General features: G+C 41.3%; 1 protein-coding gene across 5 annotated transcripts in view; it reads right to left on the bottom strand.

Moving 5' to 3' along the window:
* Srrm1 (Serine-arginine repetitive matrix 1) overlaps nt 1-14020 on the bottom strand; it is an 83558-nt gene that overhangs the window by 20221 nt on the left and 49317 nt on the right. For all 5 annotated transcript variants that reach the window (XM_070094187.1, XM_070094184.1, XM_070094188.1 and 2 more), the window contains 2 exons: nt 8579-8815; nt 3791-4159 (listed from right to left, as the gene is read on the bottom strand). In XM_070094187.1, coding sequence (XP_069950288.1) covers nt 3791-4159; nt 8579-8815 — 606 coding nt within the window. The remainder of the gene's footprint in view (nt 1-3790; nt 4160-8578; nt 8816-14020) is intronic.

Below are 14020 nucleotides of genomic sequence, written 5' to 3'. Positions count from 1 at the left end.
GCCGCAGTTAGCCCTGTCGGCAAGCGCTCTGTCAGCCTCGTGTCACAAGCTTCAGTGAGCAGCCTGCACAAAGATGATGTCACTTTGACTGCTAGCTCTCTCACTGCAGTCTGGTGTATGATGTTACGACTCCCAGATGTTTCGCCCAGTCGTCTCTGCCACGACTCGCTCCACGCTCGCCGGCAGTGACAGCCCAGCGACAGTACCAGTCGAGAAGTGTCCTCCTGAGTCACTTGCCAGAAGTCCTGCCCAGTTGCCGAGTTTTGTCGACGCCTCAATCGAGGGCACCAGCATGTCGTGCCCAAGGCTGAGTGAAAACCTGCAGCGACTCCTACGATGACTGCTTCACCGTTCCAGAGGAGACTGTACCCTGTTACGTCACAGCTCAGCCGCAGCGATGTCTCCTGTGTTGCAGTATCTGTCCAGACGCAGGAAAGCGTGCAGTGATGCCCTTCGACGCTCACTGCCTATGACCACAATGTTTAGCACACCCCATATGTTTTTTTCTTCCCTCCCTGTAGGAAGTTTTTTTTTCCATGTCCATATGTATATATATGTTTTTATTTTGTGCTCTGTGCCCTGTTCCTACGAGAGAGAGACCGAGTTTCTTTTACCACCAGTATTGTCGCGTTGGGACGACACACGGTAGGTGGCCGAGCGTATGTAGACAGCCTGTACTGTCTGCACAGACAACCCATGCTGTCTGCCAGCTTAGTTCATATTTCTCGCCATGCTGGTGCTGCCACCTATAGGCGTTGCCACTTCAGCCTGCCTGCCCTTGCCTCACTCTCACTCGCACAGCAGCCTAGCAGGAAGACACAAGGCCTACTCCTAGCTCTCTCTCGTGGGATGGCCCTCCCGGGCCATGGGCACAACACACAAGCCTGTGTACCCACCACGACATTATCAATAAAGTAAGAAGCCTCCGAAGACGTTTATCATTCACACCCCATTATCATACTACCAATAAACCCATTAAACAGATTCTGTCAGTTCCAGCTGCTTTACCCCCTTTCATTCTACGTAATGCCTCACGCACCTCCCCCACATTCGCATCCTGTTCTTCACTCCTAAACGATGGTATACCTCCCTGGCCAGTGCATGAAATTACCGCTTCCCTTTCTTCGTCAACATTTAGAAGCTCCTCAAAATATTCTCGCCATCTACCCAAAATCTCCATCTCAAACTTCTGCCCCACATTCTAATAGTGCATTTTTAAAACTAGTGCAATCCTCTTCAACCCCCCCCCACTACTCATACTTGCACCAGCCCACCTTTCTGCCAACAGTTGCTTATATCTCACCCGAACTTCCTCCTGCCTTAGTTTATACACTTGCACTTCCCTCTTGCTTGTTGTTGTCATTTTCCTCTTTCCCATCTACCTCTTACTCTAACTGTAGCTGCAACTAAATAATGATCCGATATATCAGTTGCCCCTCTATAAATGTGTACATCCTGGAGCCTACCTATCAACCTTTTATCCACCAATACATAATCTAACAAGCTACTTTCATTACGTGCTATATCATACCTCGTATATTTATCCTCTTCTTCATAAAATATGTATTACTTATTACCAAACCTCTTTCTACACATAGCTCAATTAACCCTTTCGGGGTTTCGGCCGTACTAGTATGGCTTACGCGCCAGGGTTTTCGAAGTACACCTACCATCCGACTTACGACCTGCTCGACTTATGACCACTCGACTTACGACCGTGTTTTTTATGCCAAATTTCTGAGAAATAAACTATTTGTGTTGTACACACTGTTTATCCTAAACCTTACAGTATAAAATACAGTACTAACAACATAAAAAGTAAATAAAACATGAAATACAAAATAAAACAATAAAATAAAGTCATTACAAAAATGTTTTGTTGATATTAAGTAGTAAAGTTCGATTTACAACCATTTCGACTTACGACCAGTTTCTCGGAACCGAACTCGGTCGTAAGTCGGATGGTAGGTGTACATGTACTAGTACGCATAAATTCTAGCGCCCTCAAATTTAGCAAGAGAAAGCTGGTAGGCCTACATATGAAAGAATGGGTCTATGTGGTCAGTGTGCGCAGTCTAAAAAAAATCCTGCAGCACACAGTGTGTAATGAGAAAAAAAAAACTGTCAGTCTATGGTTTAAAACAGCGACTTTGCACTGTATTTTCGTATGGTATTTATTGCTGTATTCTAGTTTTCCTGGTTTCATTGTATAGAATGGAAGACATATTACAGAAATTGAGATGATTTTGACTGGTTTTACAATGAAAAGTACCTTGAAATTGAGCTCAAAGTAGCAGAAATGTTCGTTTTTTACCAAAGTTCAAAAGTAAACAAATCATGCCAAGCGTCCAATACACGTCAACTGGTGAGTCTAATATTCTTTCACAAGTGCGCCGATATTATTTATACCATTTCTACACTAATGCAATAGTATGCATAACAGTAAATCTTATTATTTTTGTGAGAAAAAATCAAAGTGGAAAGCAAAAGAAATGGAAGAGGGGCCTGGGGATGTGACTAATGAACAGAGGAAATGTTATTTTAGTGCCAGGAATGTCTTTCTTGTTTATTCTGGACCCAATTTGGAAATTGGCATTTTTTGAAATTTGTGTGAAATTGGCAAAATTGCTAAATTCTGACCACTTTATTGGATAGTTGAAATCAGTCGAAAATAGGGCTCAAAGTGGGTATAATCGCCGATGCGTAAACATCGTCAAGACTGCTAACTTCCTGAGAGCATAATTCCATAAGTTTTCCATCAAATTTCATACTTTTGGTGTCATTATGATTGGGAAAAGATTCTCTATGTTTTCATATGAATATATATATATCTTTCTTTCAACACACCGGCCGTATCCCACCGAGGAGGGGTGGCCCAAAAGGAAAAACAAAAGTTTCTCCTTTTACAATTAGTAATATATACAGGAGAAGGGGTTACTAGCCCCTTGCTCCCGGTGTTAGATAGGAGTGAATGGAGACGAATGATACTTGGGACCTGACGATCTGTTGGAGTGTGAGCAGGGTAATATTTAGTGAAGGGATTCAGGGAAACCGGTTATTTTCATATAGTCGGACTTGAGTCCTGGAAATGGGAAGTACAATGCCTGCACTTTAAAGGAGTGGTTTGGGATATAGGCAGTTTGGAGGGGTATGTTGTGTATCTTTATACGTATATGCTTCTAAACTGTTGTATTCTGGGCACCTCTGCAAAAGCAGTGATAATGTGTGAGTGTGGTGAAAGTGTTGAATGATGATGAAAGTATTTTCTTTTTGGGGATTTTCTTTCTTTTTTTGGGTCACCCTGCCTCGGTGGGAGACGACCGACTTGTTGAAAAAAAAAAAAAAAAAATTCAAAGTTGGGAAGACAACAGTGAAAAGCTCAACCAAGAATAAAGAAAAAACCCTAAGAATAAGCATTATCTCAAACTTGCCTCTTGAAGTACATATAAATCAAACAGCAGTAGCACAAAGCAAGTTTGCAAACAAAAGAGCAGTCAAAGAGTTTCAAAACTATTCATACTCCAGACATGTAACCTATTCTTAAATTTGCATTACCAATGTAGTACCCACACCTAGCACATAGATGATAAAAAGTCTGGGAAAGTTATCTTTTCCCTCCTAGTAGGTTGAACAGGGTATGTCTGTACTTGTAAGTATAAAAGGATGGCATAAAAATTATTTAAGTGAGAGGATATTATCAACAAGCACATCTCTAAAGGCATGTTTGCACAAGACTTAGGAGACACCCAAGCAGTAATTTAACCTTGATGTAATAAATGCATCAACTAACCTGGAAGACTCTGAATTGGAGCTGGGCGAGCGTGTAGGTCGTCTACGCACTTTAGGTCTTGGAGATGAAGAACGTTTGCGTGGGCTACCAGATCTCTTTGGAGGACTAGGTGAACGTTTACGTGAAATAGGAGAGTGCTTGCGAGGAGTGACCGATCTTTTCCGGACACTGGGAGATCGCTTACGAGGCGTGGGCGTCCTTTTACGAAGACTCGGTGACCTCTTCCGAATACTGGGTGACCGTTTACGTGGACTGGGTGACCTCTTCCTAATACTAGGTGATCGCTTTCGAATTCCTGGTGAATGTTTTCGAGGAGAATTTCTACGTCTGCGATCATCATCCTTTCTTGGAGATTTCCCCCTGGGAGACCTAAAAAAATAAACCAATTTCCACTGTACGGGACACATGATTTTTTAGTGAAGGTTAAGAATAGAGGTCCTTGGCATCTCTACCTCTTCCCCACAAGGAAAGTAAGTCTATTTTAATCACCAATACAGTATAAAGGTACCTGCTTGTGTTATCTCAGAGCACAGTAAACTCCAACATAACTGATTATATTATAAGGGATTGTCCAAGTATCTTAAATTGGAATGTTAATTGCATACAAGGTGTAATGTACTGCAACTAAAGTCTATTTTTGTCTAAAAAATTGTACTTTTAACCCGTAAACGGTCCAAACGTATATATACGTTTTTTCAACATTTGAAAGTAGGTAGTAGGTTGGTAGACAGCAACCACCCAGGGAAGTACAACCATCCTGCCAGATGACTGTGAAACAGAAACCTTTAACTGTTTTGCATGATAGTAGGATTGCTGGTTTCTTTTTCTGTCTCATAAACATGCTAGATAACAGGGATATCTTGCTACTCCTACTTACACTTTGGTCACACTTCACAGACACGCATATGCATATATATATATATACATCTAGGTTTTTCTCCTTTTTCTAAATAGCTCTTGTTCTTCTTTATTTCTTCTATTGTCCATGGGGAAGTGGAAAAGAATCTTTCCTCCGTAAGCCATGCGTGTCGTATGAGGCGACTAAAATGCCGGGTGCAATGGGCTAGTAACCTTTTCTCCTGGAGACATTTACTAAAAAAGAGAAAAAAAACTTTATAAAACTGGGATGCTTGAATGTGCGTGGATGTAGTGCGGATGACAAGAAACAGATGATTGCTGATGTTATGAATGAAAAGAAGTTAGATGTCCTGGCCCTAAGCGAAACAAAGCTGAAGGGGGTAGGGGAGTTTCAGTGGGGGGAAATAAATGGGATTAAATCTGGAGTATCTGAGAGAGTTAGAACAAAGGAAGGGGTAGCAGTAATGTTGAAGGATTAGTTATGGAAGGAGAAAAGAGAATATGAATGTGTAAATTCAAGAATTATGTGGATTAAAGTAAAGGTTCGGTGCGAAAAGTGGGTCATAATAAGCGTGTATGCACCTGGAGAAGAGAGGAATGTAGAGGAGAGAGAGAGATTTTGGGAGATGTTAAGTGAATGTATAGGAGCCTTTGAACCAAGTGAGAGAGTAATTGTGGTGGGGGACCTGAATGCTAAAGTAGGAGGAACTTTTAGAGAGGGTGTGGTAGGTAAGTTTGGGGTGCCAGGTGTAAATGATAATGGGAGCCCTTTGATTGAACTTTGAATAGAAAGGGGTTTAGTTATAGGTAATACATATTTTAAGAAAAAGAGGATAAATAAGTATACAAGATATGATGTAGGGTGAAATGACAGTAGTTTGTTGGATTATGTATTGGTAGATAAAAGACTGTTGAGTAGACTTCAGGATGTACATGTTTATAGAGGGGCGACAGATACAGTGGACCCCCGCATAACGATCACCTCCCAATGCGACCAATTATGTAAGTGTATTTATGTAAGTGCGTTTGTACGTGTATGTTTGGGGGTCTGAAATGGACTAATCTACTTCTCAATATTCCTTATGGGAGCAAATTCGTTCAGTACTTGCACCTGAACATACTTCTGGAATGAAAAAATATCGTTAACCGGGGGTCCACTGTATATCAGATCACTTTCTAGTTGTAGCTACACAGAGTAAAAGGTAGATGGGATACAAAGAGAATAGAAGCATCAGGGAAGAGAGAGGTGAAGGTTTATAAACTAAAAGAGGAGGCAGTTACGGTAAGATATAAACAGCTATTGGAGGATAGATGGGCTAATGAGAGCATAGGCAATGGGGTCGAAGAGGTATGGGGTAGGTTTAAAAATGTAGTGTTAGAGTGTTCAGCAGAAGTTTGTGGTTACAGGAAAGTGGGTGCGGGAGGGAAGAGAAGCGATTGGTGGAATGATGATGTAAAGAGAGTAGTAAGGGAGACAAAGTTAGCATATGAGAAGTTTTTACAAAGTAGAAGTGATACAAGGAGAGAAGAGTATATGTTATCAACAAATTTTGTTGAAAAATAAGAAAAAGTTTTGGAGTGAGATTAACCAGTTAAGGAAGCCTAGAGAACAAATGGATTTGTCAGTTAAAAATAGGAGAGGAGAGTTATTAAATGGAGAGTTAGAGGTATTGGGAAGATGGAGGGAATATTTTGAGGAATTGTTAAATGTTGATGAAGATAGGGAAGCTGTGATTTCGTGTATATGGCAAGGAGGAATAACATCTTGTAGGAGTGAGGAAGAGCCAGTTGTGAGTGTGGGGGAAGTTCGTGAGGCAGTAGGTAAAATGAAAGGGGGTAAGGCAGCCGGGATTGATGGGATAAAGATAGAAATGTTAAAAGCAGGTGGGGATATAGTTTTGGAGTGGTTGGTGCAATTATTTAATAAATGTATGGAAGAGGGTAAGGTACCTAGGGATTGGCAGAGAGCATCCATAGTTCCTTTGTATAAAGGCAAAGGGGACAAAACAGAGTGCAAAAATTATAGGGGAATAAGTCTGTTGAGTATACCTGGTAAAGTGTATGGTAGAGTTATTATTGAAAGAATTAAGAGTAAGACGGAGAATAGGATAGCAGATGAACAAGGAGGCTTTAGGAAAGGTAGGGGGTGTGTGGACCAGGTGTTTACAGTGAAACATATAAGTGAACAGTATTTAGATAAGGCTAAAGAGGTCTTTGTGGCATTTATGGATTTGGAAAAGGCGTATGACAGGGTGGATAGGGGGGCAATGTGGCAGATGTTGCAGGTGTATGGTGTAGGAGGTAGGTTACTGAAAGCAGTGAAGAGTTTTTACGAGGATAGTGAGGCTCAAGTTAGAGTATGTAGGAAAGAGGGAAATTATTTCCCAGTAAAAGTAGGCCTTAGACAAGAATGTGTGATGTCACCATGGTTGTTTAATATATTTATAGATGGGGTTGTAAGAGAAGTAAATGCGAGGGTCTTGGCAAGAGGCATGGAGTTAAAAGATAAAGAATCACACATAAAGTGGGAGTTGTCACAATTGCTCTTTGCTGATGACACTGTGCACTTGGGAGATTCTGAAGAGAAGTTGCAGAGATTGGTGGATGAATTTGGTAGGGTGTGCAAAAGAAAATTAAAAGTGAATACAGGAAAGAGAAAGGTTATGAGGATAACAAAAAGTTTAGGTGATGAAAGATTGGATATCAGATTGGAGGGAGAGAGTATGGAGGAGGTGAATGTATTCAGATATTTGGGAGTGGACGTGTCAGCGGATGGGTCTATGAAAGATGAGGTGAATCATAGAATTGATGAGGGGAAAAGGGTGAGTGGTGCACTTAGGAGTCTGTGGAGACAAAGAACTTTGTCCTTGGAGGCAAAGAGGGGAATGTATGAGAGTATAGTTTTACCAACGCTCTTATATGGGTGTGAAGCATGGGTGATGAATGTTGCAGCGAGGAGAAGGCTGAAGGCAGTGGAGATGTCATGTCTGAGGGCAATGTGTGGTGTGAATATAATGCAGAGAATTCGTAGTTCGGAAGTTAGGAGGAGGTGCGGGATTACCAAAACTGTTGTCCAGAGGGCTGAGGAAGGGTTGTTGAGGTGGTTCGGACATGTAGAGAGAATGGAGCGAAACAGAGTGACTTCAAGAGTGTATCAGTCTGTAGTGGAAGGAAGGCGGGGTAGGGGTCGGCCGAGGAAAGGTTGGAGGGAGGGGGTAAAGGAGGTTTTGTGTGCGAGGGGCTTAGACTTCCAGCAGGCATGCGTGAGCGTGTTTGATAGGAGTGAATGGAGACAAATGGTTTTTAATACTTGACGTGCTGTTGGAGTGTGAGCAAAGTAACATTTATGAAGGGGTTCAGGGAAACCGGCAGGCCGGACTTGAGTCCTGGAGATGGGAAGTACAGTGCCTGCACTCTGAAGGAGGGGTGTTAATGTTGCATTTAAAAACTGTAGTGTAAAGCACCCTTCCGGTAAGACAGTGATGGAGTAAATGATTGTGAAAGTTTTTCTTTTTCGGGCCACCCTGCCTTTGTGGGAATCGGCCAGTGTGATAATAACTAATAACTAACTAGTGAAATAGCTAGGAATTTGATTAACTGGAATAATGATTGGCCTAAAATGGAAGTCAAAGTCGGCAAAAATCGCCTATGCGTAAATATCGCTGAAGAAGCAAAATTTGCAGGAGTGCAAATTCATCAATTTTCCATCAAATTTCATACTTTTTGTTTTATTACCTTCAGAAAAAGATTCCCTACCATTTGATAAGAAAAAAAAAGTTTTGAAAATTTTTGGACCCTGTGGACAAGTCTCAGATCGGGGGTCTGGACCCTGAAAGGGTTAAGGGATACCTAATAAAAAGATTATTACCATACTAAAACAAAATTCATGTAGGTACACTGAATATGTCTAATATAATACAAAGGCTTTACCTGTCAGTTCGGATGTTCTTTCTATCTCTAGTATGACCCTTGTCTCCTCTCTCTCCTCTATCACTTCGTTCCTTCTTTGTAGAAATTTCAGGCTTTTCTTGTTTGACTGATACCTCCAGCTTGGGTGAAGATTCACGTTTGGGTGACTTGGTGGATGAAGATTTCTCTTTTGTTGTAGCTTCACCATTTGCTTCCTTCTTCTCCTCTTTAATTTTTGTTTCATCCTTTTTATCCCACCTAAGAAATTAAAAACCAAAATTACTTACTAAATAATTAACAAACAACACACTCCTACCTACTGAACCTTCAAGACAGCAGCTTTTATTCAAAAAATTAGTGTAAAGATACAAATAAATTTTTTAGACAGAAGACCATTATCTGACTAGGGTTTATTTGGCACATTTTGGTTATAGCGCTATTGAAGAGTTGCAGCACAATGTTATACAACACTTCGTAAAATAAACTTCTTAAAATAAACACAGTTCAGCTTGTGAGGAGGAGGAAAATTTTGGAATGTCACCCGCAGGATACTTTTAACTGTGGGTTAAACCACTGAGTCAATGGGGGAGACCTACTGCCATCCCCCGTCACCCTCCACAACCCTTGTCCCAGTCTTCAGTTCATACGTGCGTAGAACCATCCTCTCCTATGAGTTAGCTGCATTTATTTTTGTTTGTGGATTGAGTTTAGATCTTTTAATTGCCATATCTTAAATCTGCCAAGCAATCATGGCACCCAGTAGTCATACAAGTGTTGCTGAAAGTGGCAAGAAAAAGTTTAAGCACTTATGTCTAGAAGTTACGATAACAATCGAGATGTTAGACAAGCTTAAGAGTGGCTCACGTGTGGTGTATATAGCGAGGGCCCATGGCTTTAATGAAGCTTCAGTTCGCACAATTAAACAGATCGAGGTGAATATACGAGCTCGTGTAATGAATAACCCAAGATGTCATCTCGTGAAAAGAATGACATGTGGATCACAAGTAGATGAAACAGAAAACTTGTTGCCCGAGTGGATCGAACAAAAGACAAAGAAAGGTTCACTACTTAATTTCATCTTAATTAGGTAAAAGGCCTTACAGTTGTTTAAAGCGGTGTGTGATAAGGAAGGCCTGAAAAAGAGTGTATGTTTAGCAGAGGCTGGTTCCACAACTTTAAGTTGCATAATAAGTTACATAATATTAAGTTTTCTGGTGAAAGTGCTTCAGCTGATCATACAGCAGCAAGTAATTTCCCTGCTGAATTGCAGGAAATTATTTCTGACGGTGGCTATGGGCCACAACAAGGGTTTAATGCTGACGAGACAAGTGTTTTTTGGAAGAAAATGCCAACACGAACTTATGTCAGTCAGCAAGAGAAAAATGCACCAGGCTTCAAGACAGCAAAGGACTGCTTCACCTTGCTCCTTTGCAGTAATGCATCAGGTGATTTCAAGTGTAAGCTCATGGTTATTTACCGCTCTAAGGATCCTTGTGCTTTGAAAGGTGTAGATAAAAACACCTTGCCAGTCATTTGGAGGTCAAACAAGTCAGTACGGATGACAGGAAATATTTATTGACTGGCTTAAGCATCACTTTATTCCTGAAGTAAAGTTTTACCTGCACAGCAAGAACCTTGCATTCAAGGTTCTCTTCATTCTTGATAATTTCCATACTCATCCACAAGCTTTGCTTGATGTGACCACACATGCAAACGTTGTATTTTTACCTCCAAATACATCTCTAATATAAACACTGGATTGCGGAGTTAAGTCATTCAAGTGTAACTACACAAAAAAAAAGTTATGCAAAAAGCAGTTGCATCAATGAACTTTGACTCCAATCTGGCAGTAGCGAGCTTCTGGAATAAATTTAACATTGCAGATGCCATCAGTTATGCTAGAAGTGCATGGAGTTAAGTGCCCCAATCATCATTAAATGCAGGCTGGGGAAAGTTATGGCTTTCTGTAGTTAATTCGTTCACTGGTTTTCCCTTGCTTGAGCGTCAGGTTCAGGAATCTGTTCAGCTGGCAAGGAGATTACCAGGTGATGGTTTTGAAGATATGAATGAAGATGTGAACAAGCTCTTAGAAGATGGCAGAGCTCAATGCACAGATACAAGGGAGCTACATAACAGATGATGATGAACAACAACCTAAAGAAAAACAGTTAACATTGCAGCAGTTATGTGAACACTTCCATATTACTGGCAAAGTTGCAGACTTTTTCACTGAAGAGGACCCTGACAAATCTAGAAGCAGTGCTTTGAAACAGGGTCTAGACCAGCTGATGATGCCTTACCGTCAGCTTTATAATGTATTGCTGGGTGAAAAGAGCCCAGAGATCCATTAGAGAATTTATGCACACTCCAATACAACCATCGACTTGAGTACCAGAACCTCGACCATCCACTTCTGCCGACAACCAACAACCATCCACCTCACCCCAGTAGGGCCACACCATGCATATCCAATATTCACAATCATCTACAAACATCATTACCCACAATTTAAGGTAAGAAATACTATAACAGTGAACCCCCCAGTTAACGTAATTAATCTGTTCCAGAGAGCGTGTCTTATACCGAATCTGACTTAATCCAAATTAATTTTCCCCATAAGAAATGATGAAAATCCAATTAATCCATTCCAGACACCCAAAAGTATTAAACAAATTTTTTTACATGAAATATACATTTTCCTACACAGAAAAAATGAGACATGCAAAATAAACAATACTAAAATGACACTTACCTTTATTGAAGACTTATTGATATCAATGAGTGATGAGACGGGAGGGAAGAGGATGTAGGTGTACTAGTGTTTAGAAGGGAAATCCCTTTCCATAAGGACTTCAGGTACCAAGTCCTTTTCCAGGGTTACTTCCCTTCTTTGTTTTTTTAATGCCACTAGGACCAGCTTGAGTCACTGGACCAGACACCAAAAATCTGTCCAGAGAGCTCTATTTATGGCATGTCTAAGATTTCCCTAAAATGGGACACAACATTGTCATTGTAGATGTTGCCAGCACAGCTTGTAACAGCTGTGTCAGGGTGATGTTCATCCGTAAATGTTTGCACTTCAGTCCACTTTGCACAAATGTTATTAATCTTTGAAGGAAATTCCTGAGCTGTGATCTGTTGGTGTTGCACCTCAAGCTCTTGCAGCTCTGTAGTGGTTAGCTCTTCGTCGTCATCCTCCACGAACTCTTCCACATCCTCCAAACTCGTATCCAACCCCGTGGAATTCCCCAACGTCACAACAGATTCCACAACTGGCATAGGCTCCTCAGGGTCAGCTGTAAACCCTTCAAAATCCCTCTCTTCTACACATTCTGGCCACAATTTTCTCCAAGCAGAGTTCAAAGTGCTGGAAGTCACTCCCTCCCAAGCCTTACCTATAAGGTTTATGCAAGTGAGGATACTGAAGTGATCTTTCCAGAACTCTCTTAGGGTCAATTCAGTGTCTGAGGTCACTTCAAAGCACTTCTGAAACACTGCTTTGGTATACAGTTTTTTGAAATTTGAAGTGACCTGCTGGTCCATGGGCTGGAGGAGAGGAGTGGTATTAGGGGACAAGAATTTCACTTTGATGAAATTAAACTCCAGCACCATTCGCTCTTCCAAGTCTGGAGGATGAGGAGCATTGTCCATTACCAGGAGGCACTCAAGTTTCAATTTATTTTCCAGGAGGTATTTTTTCACACTGGGGGCCAAACATGTCACAGAACCAATCTAGGAAAATATCCTTCGTGACCCATGCCTTGCTGTTTGCCTCTCACATCACACACAATTTAGTCTTGACAACACTTTTTCTTGAACACACTGGGATTTTCAGAGTGATACACAAGTAAAGGCTTCACTTTCAAATCCCCACTAGCATTACTACAAAACATGAGAGTTAGCCTGTCTTTCATAGGTTTGTGTCCTGGGAGTGCCTTTTCCTCTTGAGTAATGTAGGTCCTGTTTGGCATTTTCTTCCAAAACAGGCGTGTTTCATCACAATTGAACACTTGCTGGGGTTTTAATTTTTCAGCCTCTATGTACCCCTTGAAGTCCTGAACATATTTTTCAGCTTTTTTTTTTGTCAGAACTGGCAGCCTCACCATGCCTAATCACACTGTGTATGCCACTATGATTCTTAATCTCTCAAACCAACCTTTGCTGGCCTAAAATTCACCAACTAGTTCCAGGCATTTTCTTAATGAGATCACGATGCAACTGCCATGCCTTTTCACATATAATAGACTGCGAAACACTATACCCTGATAATTGCTTCTCGTTGATCCACGCCAACAACACTGTCTACATCTTCGAGTATTTGTGATCTCTGTTTCGTAAGCATATTTGCACCTTTCACAACAACAGCTTCCTCAATTGCCTTTTTCTTGGCCAAGATAGTAGCGACGATTGTATGGGGTTTGTTATTACAACCTGGCCAGCTTGGAGACATGCACTCCACTTTCGTATTTTACGATGATCTCTTTCTTGAATTCTATAGTGTTTCTCACCCTCTTTACCAAAGGGCTGGCACTAGAAGCTTTCTTTGGGTCCATGGTGGCTTCCTCCAACCCTTCCTAGGCCGACCCCTACCCCGCCTTCCTTCCACTACAGACTGATACACTCTTGAAGTCATTCTGTTTCGCTCCATTCTCTCTACATGTCCGAACCACCTCAACAACCCTTCCTCAGCCCTCTGGACAACAGTTTTGGTAATCCCGCACCTCCTCCTAACTTCCAAACTACGAATTCTCTGCATTATATTCACACCACACATTGCCCTCAGACATGACATCTCCACTGCCTCCAGCCTTCTCCTCGCTGCAACATTCATCACCCACGCTTCACACCCATATAAGAGCGTTGGTAAAACTATACTCTCATACATTCCCCTCTTTGCCTCCAAGGACAAAGTTCTTTGTCTCCACAGACTCCTAAGTGCACCACTCACTCTTTTTCCCTCATCAATTCTATGATTCACCTCATCTTTCATAGACCCATCCGCTGACACGTCCACTCCCAAATATCTGAATACGTTCACCTCCTCCATACTCTCTCCCTCCAATCTGATATTCAATCTTTCATCACCTAATCTTTTTGTTATCCTCATAACCTTACTCTTTCCTGTATTCACCTTTAATTTTCTTCTTTTGCACACCCTACCAAATTCATCCACCAATCTCTGCAACTTCTCTTCAGAATCTCCCAAGAGCACAGTGTCATCAGCAAAGAGCAGCTGTGACAACTCCCACTTTGTGTGTGATTCTTTATCTTTTAACTCCACGCCTCTTGCCAAGACCCTCGCATTTACTTCTCTTACAACCCCATCTATAAATATATTAAACAACCACGGTGACATCACACATCCTTGTCTAAGGCCTACTTTTACTGGGAAAAAATTTCCCTCTTTCCTACATACTCTAACTTGAGCCTCACTATCCTCGTAAAAACTCTTCACTGCTTTCA

The sequence above is a fragment of the Cherax quadricarinatus genome, chromosome 44 (assembly GCF_038502225.1).
Source record: "Cherax quadricarinatus isolate ZL_2023a chromosome 44, ASM3850222v1, whole genome shotgun sequence".
Classification (NCBI taxonomy): Eukaryota; Metazoa; Arthropoda; class Malacostraca; order Decapoda; family Parastacidae; genus Cherax; species Cherax quadricarinatus.
The sequence above is the reverse complement of the archived record's forward strand: the minus strand, read 5'-3'. Positions and strand labels throughout refer to the sequence as shown.